At 39.1% G+C, this 16,058-nt stretch overlaps 2 protein-coding genes across 2 annotated transcripts; both read right to left on the bottom strand.

The window, feature by feature from the left end:
• Nucleotides 1–232: 232 nt before the first annotated feature.
• Nucleotides 233–7,077, bottom strand: LOC118212680 (ras-related protein Rab-25-like). Its single transcript, XM_035390847.1, has 5 exons — nt 6,197–7,077; nt 3,126–3,321; nt 2,462–2,655; nt 2,195–2,275; nt 233–1,137 (listed from the first exon to the last, which is right to left on the bottom strand). Exons 1-5 carry the CDS (start codon nt 6,231–6,233, stop codon nt 1,019–1,021), a joined length of 627 nt encoding a protein of 208 aa, XP_035246738.1. The 5' UTR covers nt 6,234–7,077; the 3' UTR covers nt 233–1,018.
• Nucleotides 7,078–7,176: 99 nt separating this feature from the next.
• Nucleotides 7,177–11,168, bottom strand: lamtor2 (late endosomal/lysosomal adaptor, MAPK and MTOR activator 2). Its single transcript, XM_035390861.1, has 4 exons — nt 10,957–11,168; nt 10,297–10,459; nt 9,572–9,661; nt 7,177–8,092 (listed from the first exon to the last, which is right to left on the bottom strand). Exons 1-4 carry the CDS (start codon nt 11,022–11,024, stop codon nt 8,036–8,038), a joined length of 378 nt encoding a protein of 125 aa, XP_035246752.1. The 5' UTR covers nt 11,025–11,168; the 3' UTR covers nt 7,177–8,035.
• Between the last annotated feature and the right edge of the window lie 4,890 nt (nt 11,169–16,058).

Here is a 16,058-nt window from a genome sequence, read left to right as displayed (position 1 = left end):
CTAAATTCTCAGGAGTTTGAATGAAGTAGCCCCTTCCAGATAGTGCTTGGGGTCAATTTACACTGTGGTTTCAACTCAGCTCAGAGCAGACAGTGTGGCACCTACAGTATCCTCAGATTCTCATCTGTAATAAGAATCTAATGTCTACTGTTTTTCTCATCTGTACACACATAGCTTACCCAGCTAGCTACATCCTAAAATGTTGAATAAACATTATGAATCAGTGTTTTACAACCTACCAATTTTATTTAATCAAATTTCCAGTATGAATAGTTGAACACCACAGAGAGGTTTCATAGCTCGAATATGTCAGCTCCTTGGAGGAAAATGAAATTTCAACAAATGTTTTTCTTGTACATAATGATAAATAATCATAATTATCATAATTATCATCAACAGCAGTGAAATATCACTTAAAGTAAATGTCATGTACACTTCATGGTGAATGAGAAGTTAAAATAGAAATTATGTAGCGGGATGTACAGTAATACAATGTAAAAAAACATACTTTGATTTCGCATTTGATATATCTTTATAATTACATATAACAACCCTCTTCATATATGGAAATTTCAAAGAATCATATGAGTATAAACAATACAAAGATCTGGATTTCTCTCATCAGTTAGCCAATATTTGGCAATATTCTTCTATTTATGAATGAAATATTTTGGCTTTAAAAAAATTTTTTCCAAAAAAAAATAAAAAAAGAAAAATTCCGTTTCCTACTTACAAAAACATATGTACAATTTTTCAATTGAACAACAAGGACAGTTTTTTGTCTGTTGGGTCACTATACATTTTAACTAATCAAAATCAAAATCAACAATCCTCGCAGTCCACACATTTCCCCATTCTGTTATCTCTCAGAACAGAACATTTCTTGGCAAGTGTCACACCCTCATTTTGCACAAATATTACACAGCCTGGTCCCTTTAATGAACACAATAAAAATGGGGGTACTGTGTCCCAGCATCCCCTTCTCTAAGCCCACCCTCTGAATTGTCCTTCAGAGGCTTCAGCAGCAGGCCCTTTTCTCCTCCTGGTTTACTCGAGGCACGGGAGCCTGGGGGGACAGGGCCCCAGCGCTGAAGGACCCACGCGTTACCTGTTTGCCGCTCACCCTCTTGTGGATCTCTGGGTAAACAGATCAATAATAAGGCAATAAGAGTTAGTACAGCAACACTGGAATTGCAGTGAGAGCTTAGCAACAGCAAACTACCTGGTAGACCACGGAAGACTACTGTAGTGGATGGGAGATGAATACACGTTTTCAACAGTCAATCAGATCAAGAGCACTCTCCAGGATGTAGGCACAGATATGTCAAAGACTACCATAAAGAGAAGACTATGCACCAGCATAACATCAGTCGGTTCACTGCAAGATATAAACCACTGGAAAACCTCAAGAACAAAATGGCCAGGTTAGAGTTTGCTAAAATGTGCATGAAGATGGATGCAGTACTAGCCAGGCAGAGCATCACCAAGGAAGATACCTAGCATCTGTGATGCCCAAGGGTTGCAGATGTCAGCCAGACATTGAATGCAAAGGATTTGCAATCAAGTACTAAATATAACTATTTATTTCAGATTGAGCACATTTATCCAATTACTTTTGCCCCTAAAATCGGGGAACAATATATATATATATATATATATATATATATAAAATAAGGGCTGTAATTCCTACACAGATCATGCAATATGGATGTGAACACCATCAACTTAAAGCTGAGCGCAGTCTGTACTAACAAACAAACGCGTGACATTACCTAAATTGAATAGGAGGAAAGCATGCTTTGTGCCTAATTATGTACTGTCAAGTTCTATTACGTATTATCAAGTTGTCTTTGTGCTTTTTATTGCAGGATGAGGGGTAGAGGGTCCTGCCACTGTACTCCACAGGAACAAGCTAACCTGGAACTGGGGCAAATTGATGGCAATAATCTCAGTAAAAAGGAAAGAATCCATCACACATAATTAGCCTTAAAAGTATTATCAATAAAAGATAATCATATAGAGATGCATATATTCTTTTGGCACAGCCAGTACTATGTCACAGTGGCATTTCTCTAAGGAAAAACTGAGGATATTATATGATTAAGAAGTGAAAAACAATGTGTAAATCAATAAAACTGGAAAACATAATAAAAACAAAAGGGATGGGAAATGAATTTTAAAAATGGCAGATTACCTGCAAGGACGCTATTGAAAGCAGCCTCAACGTTTGTGGATTCCAAAGCTGAGGTCTCCATGAATAACAAACTCTTCTTCTCTGTATTGGAAAAGGGAGAATCTGATGGATGACATCTCACAATGTTCACTAGCCACAATCATATACATTTTACATATAGTATACTTCACACACATGCATATTTTTCTATACAAATATACATATGATGTACATGCTTGTCATCAGGGATGAATCACACATATGGCACTGTAAGTCACAGAAGGGCACCTGCAAATTCCTTCGCCTCTGTTACAGGCACAGATCGCAGTGATGTCAGGTCGCTCTTGTTGCCCACTAACATGACAACAATGTTGGGGTCCGCATGGTCGTAGAGCTCCTTCAGCCAGCCCTCCACGCTCTCATATGTTAGCTGCTTGGCAATGTCGTAGACCAGCAGTGCACCCACTGCACCTCTGTAATACCTGGAGGTAGATATCAAGAGACATTACAATTTAAATGAGGGCATAGAGTCATTAGAGGAACAGTACTCTTGCACTCATGCACCATCCTCTTAGCAAATGAGACATCCTCAAAGTTCAAATAAAACCTGAAAAGTAGATGCAAGTGGCTGAAACATATTTTGAGTAATATTACTGAGCAGTATTCTCTGGAATTGAACCTATGACTCTCTGGTGTCTGGTGCCGTGGGTGCCAACGCTACCCTTCTTCACACTTACTCTGCCACACAACGTGATAGGCTTGTGCGTTATTTTTTTCATGCTGTTTGCAATACACATAATGATAAATGGAGACATGATAAAGATGCTAGGGCTTGTATGTCTGTTTATGTTACTGGCCACAGAAGAAGGTAACATGTCGTCCCCATCAGAATCAGCATATAAGACACTAAATGAAAGCAGCATTGAATTTGACCGTAAATAGAGGCACTTACGCTGAGGTGATGGCCCGGTACCGCTCCAGCCCGGCGGTGTCCCAGATCTGGGCCTTGATTGTGGCGGAATCCAGCTGCACCGTGCGCGTGCTGAACTCCACGCCGATGGTAGTGCGGCTGTCGTGGTTGAACTCATTCTTGGTGAAGCGAGACAGCAGGTTGCTCTTGCCCACCCCAGATTCTCCAATCAGGACCACTAAAAGATGAGAGATGAGAGGAACCAATGTAAAATAGCTGAAATTGTGTCCATGGATAGCTGGTGTGGACTTTAAGTGATTTTGGATTCACAACTTAGTCCAGTGGTTTATGAGAATGACTGTGTCATAACAGTTACACGAGGGATAAGTTGGAAGGAAAATGGCTCACATAGTGAAAGATATGTCCTCAAATAGGGTGAAAACTGAGCCAGTGACTCATAATGGTGAAGACATTGAAATGACATAGCTGAAATTGGGACCATCAACGTCGTGATGCTTAACTTGCTTAAATTGTTCAAAATCTCACAATAAAGTAATGGATTTATACAAACATTTCTCAGTCATGGTTATGAGACAATATTGTAAAATACTTGCTCATCTTCATCAAGCTATTCTGACTGTTTTATTTTTGATGTCTTGTTGTTCTATATCCTGCTATCATCTTGAAATGGATGAAAATCCGTAGCATTAGCATGCATGTTCATTATAGATCACCACAAGAAAAAAAAAGATATTTCTCTGTCATTGTTATTTTTGAAGTTTTTCAAAATGGACATTTCATTTGAAGCATCATTTAAAATGATGATAACATACATTAAAATTCCTCTTCAAAGTATATAGATTATTAGTTTGAGATGGTACAAAATGGGTAATGATGCGTGGTGAAATGTTTTTTTCAATGCTGGGGCCTATCATTGGAATGGGCTGATTTTCAATCATTCATACAATAACATAAATAGCATAAAGATTTGTTAATGTTAAGGGCATAAAGATTTGTTAATGTTATAAGGAATAAGAGAAGTATAATTTCTACTACATTCTGAAGGAAGGAAATTAAACAGAAACCTCATTATGTCCTGCTATGGACAGGCAACTTTGGTCATGTTAAAGATTTCAAGTCATTAATTACTGGTTCTAAGAGACAATGACTATGGCAAACAGGATGGGAAGGTGGGTGGAGGCAGTAGGTATAAAAGAATTGTAAAGAAACCACACCTTCTGGTTTCTACAACATATCTATGACCAAACAGAATCCTGACCTCCAGTCTCATCCAGTGGCACACCAGAAAGGCATTGCTGACTCTGCGCTCTGAACAGTATGGCCATTTCTATTTCTAGGAAATCTATGCGAGCATGTATAACACACAACTTACACAACATGACAATTTGGTCCTGTGCACCGGAAATGGTGTGACCATCTATCAGTTTCATCCTGATGGCATTCCCTGCAGGAACTATGCTAAAACCAGTGCTGTTGCCTTAAATTCTATGTCAAAATTGTTGTACACATCGATTCAAACCACAAATTCCTCTAAGTTCAAGTTGACTCAGGATATGAAATATATCACTGAAATGATGCTGTGTTCCAATTCACATTTAAAAATCCCACATCATCATTTTACAAACAGATTGTGTTAAAGCCCCCCTGTATCATTTATGAGGTTGAAAAGGTAAAGGAAGAAATTTGATTGGCTTTTTAATGCATGTGGGTGTATCATTCACTCAATTTGATGTCTATATTGCATTTTGGGCTTTATTTAGATTAAAAACTTTACTAGACTTTACTAGACAGATTCTAAAAATTGATAGCCTTCCATCCATTGGAAACTGAAATGTTCATTATCACATTAACAGTGGATTCTAAGATTTAGGATATTGTGTATATGGAGCAGTCAATAGCATGTATTCACAGAGCAAATGAGCCACCAAATGAAGCAACTTTTGTACTGAAAAATATTAGACATAATAATGTAGTTTCCCATGGTTAATGTAAGGATCTCCATCGTAAACATGATAAGGGTTATGCAGCATGCTGTATCATATAAAAGCTCATAGATTTGTCTTGAGAATGTGTCTTGCATCAAGCTTATTTCAAGACCCAATAGTGTACTCTTCTTTAAATCTGCTCTTTGTGATATTGTTAATTTGATTTATATATGATAGACATACAGTACATGAGGTTGCTGTGCTATTAATCTTCTGTGGTGCTGTGTGGAATATAGATGCCAACATATTTTGGAGCAACTGGAAGTAAATTGGTGTAACGCTTTCTAGCAGACCTGACTAAAGTTCCCAAACCAACTCATGCTACAATTATAGAGAACAAATGAAAGATATACAGTACAGTGTGTACATGAACAGTTAAAGACAAACAAGTTAACCCCACCTTTATCCTTGGGGCAAATTTAGCTGAGCATTCCTGTTCTTTTAAGAAATCGCTGTAGCGTATTATTTATTCGTTGCACTGACTTGTAGCTTGGCCTCATTTCCATATGACCGAATGGGAATGGCAGAAACGCACCTGTGACGCATCCAAGTAAATCCATTAACCTGGCTAGATACAATGCACGGCAGACTGTGACATGCAAAAACAATTAGACATTTGGCTTCCAATATTTTCCTCCTGATCACCTGTAAGCACTATCAATCCAGAAAAACAAACATGTGGCTGGGTGACACACCTGACACTTTGTGTAACAGAACAATGAAATGTGTTGTGAATATTTTAGTTGATAAGGAAAAACATCACACAGAAATGGGAAGCTCTGCTTTACATTTGTCGGCATTAATTCCTTAATCTTATGTTCATAAACAAGTTTCTTGTCATTGACATCATCAAGTCTTAGAGGGAGGGTTGGTGACACTACTGGATATCAGATGCCTACAGCTATCAGTACACACAAATAATCCTTGACATGTAATCTGATAACAGAAGCAATGTAAAAGAACAGCATACCCAAAGCACTGATTTTGGGGTTCAATTGTGGGGCAAACACACCAAAAGGCAGTTTTAAGAACCCTACAAGCATGTATGTATCAGGACTCAAAACCAAACATATATGTCTACTTGCGATAAGTTTTAAATCTACTCACCTTTAAAGACAAAGTTATAAGTGTCTTCTAATGGCATGTTGAGCCCATTCAATGGTTCTTGTCAGCCGTCAGTCAAAAGTCTGAGAACAGCCTCTCAGGCTGGATTCAACCCAAAGAAACAACAGAATACCACAAATCACTTTGGCCTTCCCAAAATCTCCAGACCTCACTAACACTACAGACCAGTCGAGTGAAACTTAGCTAAAAGCTAGCTCAGTGTCCTCACTTTCTGGGAGCAAGCGCTTGTATATGAGCTAGCCCTACTGTTAAGTCAGGCAGTTCAGCTGACAAAAGAGATGCAGGTTGAGGGGTGTGTCTCAGAGCGAGGCAGAGGCAGGTTGAACAGGTAAAACTACAGGTTTACAGGTGCAGCACAGTCAGAGGAAATGCTCCTCCGCTCTCAACTTCCTTGCTCCTGCCAGATCCAATGGCATCCATCTCTGTGTAACGAACCCTCCCCTTTTCTTACACAGCGGTTGAGTGCCATCCTAGATCATGCTCTTCCCCAGACAAGTAACTCTTATGCAAAACCAAATATTAAAACGTCATTCTGACAATACCCCTGTAGTTTCAATCCTTAACTCAATAGAGGTCACCTCAGTTTATTTCCACGATGACACTGCAGTAGCAGTATCTCACAGAGCTAGTTCCCTTTTCCTTGAGTAAATATTGTCTTTAGGATTCGGTAGGTGTCACAAGCCAACTTCAGTTAAACACCCTGTACTACTGAATTTTAACAATATTCCTCCTGCTGGCTCCATGTTGCTTCAGATATAAAAGTCATACAATTTTTAATGAGTGCCAGGATGGCATTTTAAAGTATACTTTAACTGTGTGTTTAAAAAGAAGGGAATGCAGTTTACTTTTTTCCCCCCACAACCTACAGCAGCCTATGTTAGTTGTATGAAAAAAAAAATGGTTACCTTCCAAAATTTCAGTGGCAATACCAGAGCAAATGCAAGAGTCTAGTGAGCAAATGGTTTGTTACCAAGAAAATGTTTTAATTGCAGAACTCTAAATATAACAGCATTACATTCACACTTAATTTCAAAGTTAATGTTCACAGCTGGTATGATGATCCTACAGTAAGCTGTGAGCTCTACTTAAACTGTACAAATGAAAAGGGGGGTACTGCTGTCAGTCAGCATTTCTGTCTCCGAATAAAGGATGGGCAAAACCAGGATGTCTGCAGGTTTGGCTGGTTTTCCCTTCTTTCCTCATTGTTTCATTGAGGCTGTTATTCAGACTGACAATAACTCTGAAGCCAGAAGGACTTCACCCTTTGAGAAATTTAATTGCCCACACCTGCCTTCAAATGTACAGCCATCAATAGTCAGCCAAGCAGGTTTATAATTAGCAAGAGGGGGGAGTTCATAGTTTTCCTCTTGTTCCAGCACCAATTAGATTAGTAGATTCTTTACTGCTGGGTTAATAGAATCTCAACAGAAAAAACGTAGCATTCATTAGCGGCCAGATCAAGAAGCAAATAAAATGAAAAGCAAAGACACTGATATTACAGGAACTAAGAAAAGCTTTAAGGGTTTCGCATTTTCCAGCAATCTGCATGATAAAAGCCTGAAGTTGCGATGTTCCTCAATTTCTGATCTTCTCTGAGGATTAGAGCATTTAACACATGAGCACAACAGGACATATCCAGCGCACGGTCAAAGTTGTAAGTCATATTCAGTAGAAAATGCTCCAGGAGTGGCTTAAAAACACCAAGACAGTCAGTCCCTTGGGAAGAGTGTTTAATAGTCCATGAAACTGCTCCAACTTGATTTTCTCTACCATATTCAGCGAGAAAATCCCACTGTCAATGCTGCAGAAAAAGACCTTCTACTATGAAGCAGCCACTTGTGTTAGGGGTTCCTCCAAGTACTGTACAAGGGCTTCAGCCTGGAAAAACAAAACAGAGTATCACTCTCAGAAACGCTTCAGCCTTCAGGATGCAATACATATCTGTCCTTAACTCTGACTTTTTGACTTTAACTTTGACCCTTTAAAAGCAAACATTTGCTTTTTTAATTTTATTCCTTCCTTCACAAACAGTTTGGAGTTTTCACTAGAAAAAATAAGATTCGCTTTCAAAAGGTAAGTAAAACTGTATGGACACATTTTGACATTTACCATACAAGAAAGCAAAAGGTAATCCTTGTTCTATTAAATGGTTAATATATTACCATTTTTTGTTCAAAATTCTATGTATGTAATTCAACGCTAATATGTTAGAGAATATCCAGAATTCCTGAAAGAAAAAAAAAAAAAAAAAAACTAAAACCCCATTATTCAGGAATTCAGCCCCCACTATAGCAGTGCTCAATACTGGGGTTTTTTGATAGGTCTATACAAAATGTGTGTACTGGGGACCAGTAATGAAATGCAGCCTTCAAGTCTTGGTACAAACTGTATTCAAGTCTGAACTTGGGTCATTCAAGGACATTCACTTTATTCTTTCTAAACAATTACAGCGTGCCAGAGTTGCAGTTTTGTGGTTGGTTGCAACTATCAATTGCAAATGTTCATTATGTCCCAGTATTAAATGCTTAGCATTCCATAACATGAAACAGCCACCACCAGAACTAGGAATAATTTTTTAATTGAGATCAGGAAAATAAAATTCTGATTTAGGTTAATCTGAATGTTACCTTTTGTAATGTCTCCACAGCATTGTGTACTTGTTGCAAGCTCGATTCAATCTAAGACTTCACTATAAGAGGCCTCTTTCTTTGTGCAAGGACTGGGGTATTACTGGTACAGTATATGAATAGACTCCAATCTCAAGTATTTAAGTGCAAATTTCACAAAGCCACTGTGGGCCTTACAGCAGCATCCAAGAGATCAAACTACAATTTATGTTTCTGGATTTGAAGCCAACATCTGGCACGCAATTACTTAATCAGAGCAATTATTTATGTGATTAGATGACTCTATGTATTGATGTGAACACTGATATGTTGACCGTTGTGCACTGTTCCTCTTAAATAAATCAATCAATCGATAAAAATGATCTGACATTTTAGCAAAACAATTTTGCTAGGCTAATGAATGACAGCTGAAGACTGTTGTTGTGTAAGCAGTAAATTTGCCTTACAAGAATGCAGCTACACACCCCCTCCTATTTACATAATACCAGCATTCCAAACGTTAGTTTGACGCTGATTGTGTTGGTTCAGAATATAAAGCTTTACCTGACAGTTTAATAAGTGCAAATTCATTAAACAAAAAAGCGTAATTTTCCAGTAGCAGAAGACAGTTATAACAAACACTATCTCTGACAGTTTGGTATTCAAATATATATGCTTTAAAACATTTACAGACAGCAACATTAATCAATCCAGTTTTATAATTAATACTATTCATATAATTACTGCCCACCTTGGCTTTCAGCATACCAAAGCCCACTGTCTCCTTTGCATACATGCACAGCAGCAGGTTAGCAACACGCGTGATTGCCACTCGGCCCTCCTGTAATAAAAACAAGGGTGCAAAGAAATTCATATTGCACAACTTACAGCTCTTAAAGTCAAAACATGACTCCTCTTGATTTTTTTAACTTTACTACTGAACGTCTACATTTTCACAGGATTTCTTTACACAGCTGGGTATTTACTGAAGAAATATAGTATAATATTAAGTTGAAGAATATTTCTATAGTGTTTAATAGTCATTGTGTTAAAGTAGCATATGATACAAATATACTTGTAACACAAAATAAAGTAAAAGATTTAAAAAATAGGTTAAAAACAACGTACAAGGCCATAAAACAGGCAAAATATCAAATGAGACAGAACATAAAAGTGAAAAAGAATAAACAGTATGACATATAGGCTACTGATAAAATTACTCGGGTGAGCCTACACACATCACTTCCTTTTGACTACACTTAGTTTTTGTTATAGGCTGAGATGCGTTCCAAGGCTTATACTGTCGCGTTACTCTTCTGCCCTTATTGCACAGCTTACAGGCCGTCATTTAGAGTTTGAAGAATGCCAGTCTTCAAGGAGACGAGAGTTGCACTAGACTGAAAGTAACGACAAGCATTGCGGTTCTGTACGCCCTTGCGGCATGCAATTAAATCGAAGCACCATTCTTTGTCTCACCATACAATCCATCAGGATAAACTTGAGTTTGTCCTCATTGAAGGCTTGATGTCCATTCTTGTCATAGGCCGCCCATATATTACTAGCGATTGCGGCTGTGACGCGAGCATCTGTGTCCCCATAACCAGAGTAGGCCAGGAGAGAACCTTCGTTATTTAACAACCTGTAGCATAGGGAAAAAAATATGCAACGTTACCCTGCCTATTAAAAGCCATACTCGGGATACACATCATCGTTAAGACGTCTCATCATAATTTTTAGGGCCTCCAAACCAGACACACAATGATGTAGGATAGCATGCACTCGAAAATACAGTCCATCAATACAGGATCTTTCCAGATCCGATACAGGATCTGTCAAGATCACCGAGTTGATCGTGAGACAGACAGCTCCTTGTCAAGTATTAGAATTGGGGTTTCATATAGCTAACTTATGCCACGCATTCCCAAAGACACAAAGATCTGAACATAGCCCATAAACTAATATATAGACTGACAGACCGTTAAATGCCGTAACTACCTGACTTAGTTATTAATTTCGTTATGTCACAGGACCGCGACCCCAGCGTTTGCTAACTAGCAAATACAACAGCGGTAAGATCAGAAATGAGCTAACTTCAGCTACCGTTAGCTAGCTACCGAGGAATTCTTTTCTACTTACAGCGTGCTCTGAACTCCGCTTGTGTTCGCCTGGCTGAGAACTTGAGTCAAAGCTTTCGGTCGCAACATGACTGATTTATTAATTGGTTTTCAATAAACTATAAATAAAGGGTATTATCACAACGTTGAAAGAATTCTGTCTTTTTCGTGAAGCATCAAAGTGTCAGCTGATTCTGAAATGCATTTCCTGTTGCGGAAAATGTAGAGCATTGTGGGAATTAGAGTACAGTCAGTACCTGCGCTTTAACTGTTTCCTGCCTTAAAGTTACAGTCTCGAAGATTTCTGTTTCGTTCTCTTTGGCGGTACCAATGGCGAGAAGCGGTAATTGCAGGTGTGTTTTTGGACCTCACTTCCCATAAATCCAACCGAATCCAACCAGTGTCGCCTGTGTGACGTCAGTCAGTTGGCACCTGGGCAACGGCAACTATAACACTTATTTACTGAATAAAAAATGGTTGTTATAAAAGTAACGTAATGTACATACTCATTCATTGTCTAACATTAGGCCAACTTAAGCTGTCTTTACACTGCCGCGCTGGGTTAAAATGCAGTAGCAGTAGTGATGATCAATTTCCACAGACGTTCTTTATCCACCTTTTGCCCGGTATGAACATCTTTACACTGCAGAGAAGAATTTGCGGGATTCGCTGTGGCTCGTGCAATTATGTATCTCGTGCACAATAAACAGTCTCGTGAATGATTGTTATGTGATGTTTTTGAAACTGCCTTGCAAAATGTTACCCCTGGTGTTTCTGGTTTTGCTAGCTAAACTGTTCGAGAATAAAACTGAGCTGGATGTTAAATTAGCAATCAGAACAAGAATTTAGTTTTCTCCGGCTTGACATCTTTACACAGCAATCAGACCCGGCTCTGCTCCACCTATACCCAGGGGTTAATGCTCTGTGTAAAGACGGCTTTATTCCGATCATTACAGTATATTGATGAACTTGATGGCAATGTAAATAACAGTAACGTTAAGTCCAGTTCAGATCAATGATTCGCAACGAGACGAAACAGTTTTAGAATGTTGCAGAGAAAATTGCAGCAGTGTGAACTGGTTAGTTGCAGAGTGTCTGAAGCCGTTGCCTGGGGTCTCAAAAGACCCACTTTGTCAAATCGCCAAGTGCAGTTTTAGAACGTTTACAATCAGAAGTCTTGGAACTGTGCAAGTTGCATCCGTCTCGTTACGAATCATTGATCTGAACTGACCTTTAGTTAGCTACATTGCAACAAGGTAGCATTGCATTCGAGAGACGTTTTGCGAGGTCGGTACCGGTCGGTAGCGTTAGCTGGCATTAGATTGTGTTTATTACATTAGCTAGCTAGCTAGCTAACGCAACGTTACTTGATATGAGAGATGGCTAGTGTGCCTAACTTTGTCTAAACTAATATTGCCTTTCTTGACATGGTCCGGTAGCTAGCGTTAGCTGTGCAAATAGCTAGGCTAAGTAATTTAGTAAAGTTACATTGTCATCAGATGTAATACGAAATCTACATCAACAAATAATATGGCCTCTCATGTTACACAAAAACGTTTTAGTGTTCCATAATCCCCCCCTTTCCTCTGTTATTGAAACGCTAGCAGACACCGGCAAAAACAGTATTCCCCTCACACACAAGTGAGATCAAGAGAGAGCCTGTTGCGTTAGCCCTGTCTACCCTCTCTGGCGGACCAACCACTGATGGGTGATGGAAAACGCGTCACTAACTATGCGCCGCTTGTGATTTTTTCCCAAGAATGTCGCCACAGACACCCAGTTCTTTAATCATAAATTATAATAATAATAATAATAATATAAATTAATATAATAATAGGTTCAATCACCATTGTGTTACCTAATTCGGCGATAGAAAGTAACTTAACAAACATTTATTTTAATTAAAATCTTCGAGATTATTACTTTAATGTATTTCCACCCTTAATTGACAGCAGAACAGATGTTTTCACACATTTTGACTCGTATCCATGTTTTCCACATGATGTAAAACTGGGACATGTCCCGTTAAAGTAGGCAAACATTTATCCAATGCATAATTTCACTTAAATTATTTACAATATTGTATAAAACATGAGACAGTATTCTCAGAGTATTCTAAGCAATACACCACAGTTAATTATGATAAACCTAATGAAACAATACTGCATTTAATGTTGTTTTACCTTAACCTCAGATACTGTACTGTCTCCATTCCCGTTCACCCTCTACACATCATGTACAACTCTGGGTCATGTCACCTCCAAAAGACATATGACTCCTTCATTGTGGGATGCATCAGTAGGGACAAAAATGAGGAGTACAGAGGTCCGGTGAAGTGCTTTGTCAGATGGTGTGACAAGAATCACCTACAGCTCAACGTCAGCAAGACCAAGGAGATGATGGTGGACTTTCGATGGAGCAAGAACCCACTGACACTTGTCACAGTCCAGGGTGAGCAGGTGGAGGGGATGAACTCAAGCACGTTCCTGGGAGTGCACCGGAACAATCATTTGGACAGCTGAAAATATGCAGCATCAAGGTGAAGCAGCTGGGCACATTTTATGCAGGCTCCTGTGCCACAGCAATGAATGACTTATGAAAGCAGTTTATGAACAAAGTTAATACAGTACTTTACAGAAAACATATGCTGCAATGATGCTGTATAATTACTTTGTCCACTTAATATATGTTATCTTGCAGTCATTTATACAGAGCATATCATGTCTTGTGTGGGTAGTTCTCTAATGTGTAACTAGCAACCGCAGACAGGGAGCACTGTATGCATGACTGCTATTTCTTTCACCCTGGTAGATGGCAGTAGAATGCTTAATGAGGCAATGCAGATTCCAAAGTCCTAAAGCCAGCTATCTTTGTTCACTGAGCTTTAATTAATCTATGTTGTAAATTCCTACCAATATCCTCACAACTTCAACCGGTCCAGCCACCAGAAAAATCAGGCAATGTGTACATCTGTGTCGCATGACACAATGACATATTGTTGGGTAGTATGGTCGTGACATATTGTTTTGAAACACTGACTGAAGGTACATATTGCATAGTGTACATAGTGTATGCCCACCCAGCATGCTACATTACCCACACCATGGCACACAAAACTAAAATAACAAAGCTCGCTATGATACTGAACAAGGTTCTACCGTACTGAGCAAAGTAACTGCCATAAAGCAATTAACTTTAATCAGTTAAATGCAAATGTATTCTTTCTTCACAAACACACCTTGGAAAGTTCAGCCATAAAAATAAAAGCACAGAGGTGCATTGAAGTAAAAGAGTAACTGTTTTCTTATCTGTTGGCCTCATTAGTATCAGTTGGTCGGTTTGAATTTGACTGAATATCTGACAATTAAAGGCATCTTCAATAGTCTTCTTGTGGGCACATGAGTACATGTGACATCTTCTTCTGCATCCTCTTTTTCTTCTTCTTCCTTTTCTTGCCAATTACATCATCACAAATGTTCCAGGCCCACAAACAATATGTCTGCACATATTATGTAGCCATATCAGCGAATAAAATCATTTGTTATGCACACAAAATGGACATACAAGTGCACACGTTTTAAAACAAGAACTCTGCAGGTAGTTCACTAGTGGCTCACTAATTCAACTCATGTATTACCCTGATATACCCTGGCTATGTCCTAGCCGACTAGAAAACTTTCACATTTCAACCAAATCTAGCTAGTCTTTCACCAAACTTTTGGATTGTATATGTCATCTAGAGGTTCAGTGGAAAAAAATACATATCTTTCTTCTATAAAATGACTACCAAAGTGCCCTGTGTTCTCATAAAAACAAAAAACTAATTTTGGATTCCTCCAATAAAAGCAAAACTACTTGATACAGAACAGCTACCAAGATGGCTGTTCTGCTTTGCTCTGTTAAGACTGTGGCTCTTGTTTCCCCACTCAGTCCAAGGCTGAAGTGCTGGTGGCCAAGGCTGCTCCAGGAGCAGTGGAAACCAGTGGCATTGAGCCACGGGCTGTTGTCTAGCCTGGCACCGTGGCATATGCCAATACCCGATCCCTCTTTTCATTTGTGGGTGTGCTCCACACGTTCTTGAGCCTTTCCAAACCAGTGAATGCAGAGACAGATTCCCAGTGCAGTATATGAGCAAAATGAATAGTGAACAGTGGTGTTCTCTGTTTTATGTACTGTGTAGCCCTTACATGTGCATTGGGGAAAAGGCAGCTTAGCAATGGATAGTGAAATGTAAAGGCGCTTACCTGCCAAGGGCTTGTAAGCTAAAATTTGACAAAATGACTGTCTGTGGATTTTGATCTTTTCCTGCATTTTGGTGGAGTCGTAAAGATCAGAAGGCTGTAAACACAGCTGAAAAGACAATTGCCCCACAATCTGAAAATTGCCGTGGGACAGTCTCGCGACCTTTTTGGCCCACCAACACTTGTGGTCTGCAGGAACGACCATGACAATGTCTGTTTTCACATCATAAAATCACCCACAGGAACTGTTGGGTCAGTCCGGAACCTGGTTGACTATTACCACGCTATGAACTGACAAAAGCATTATATGTTTGCACATGTAAATAACTGAGAATGATATGATAAACGTGGTGGACTGTGAGTAATATCATTTGTAATGCAGGGGATACTGAGCTGTTATAAGTTGGTATAGGGTGGTTTATCCCAAGTATGTATTGCCTACATAAGTGTTTTGATCATAGAAAGACCACCACTTTGGGCCGTCATAGAAAAGTATCTAAGAGACATATAAAAGCATAAGGTCACGTTCTATCGTACAAAGAATCTTATTAATGTCACTAGATGTTTAATGGTTCCCCTGTGTCTACAGGGGAGGGGGAGTAGTGTGTGTGGGGGGGTCTCTTGGTGGTGTAGAGGGTGTTCCTGTCCAGACCTTATTTGGGCATACAAAGGGAAGGCTTGCTCAGGATTGCATTTAAGGGAAGTCCAAAGAAACATTCAAGGATAATCTGCTTAACAGTTCTCCTGGTACCATAGTTGGGGAGAATATGCTTAACAGTTCTCCTGCTACCATCGTCAGATGAGTATCTGCTTGACAGTTGTCCTGGTACCATAGTCTTTTTGTACGAGCACTTTGTAATTTCTGCATGCATCGATCATCGCT

Source organism: Anguilla anguilla, chromosome 1 (assembly GCF_013347855.1).
Source record: "Anguilla anguilla isolate fAngAng1 chromosome 1, fAngAng1.pri, whole genome shotgun sequence".
Taxonomy (NCBI): Eukaryota; Metazoa; Chordata; class Actinopteri; order Anguilliformes; family Anguillidae; genus Anguilla; species Anguilla anguilla.
Note: the sequence above shows the minus strand (reverse complement) of the source record. Positions and strands in the feature narration are given on the sequence as shown.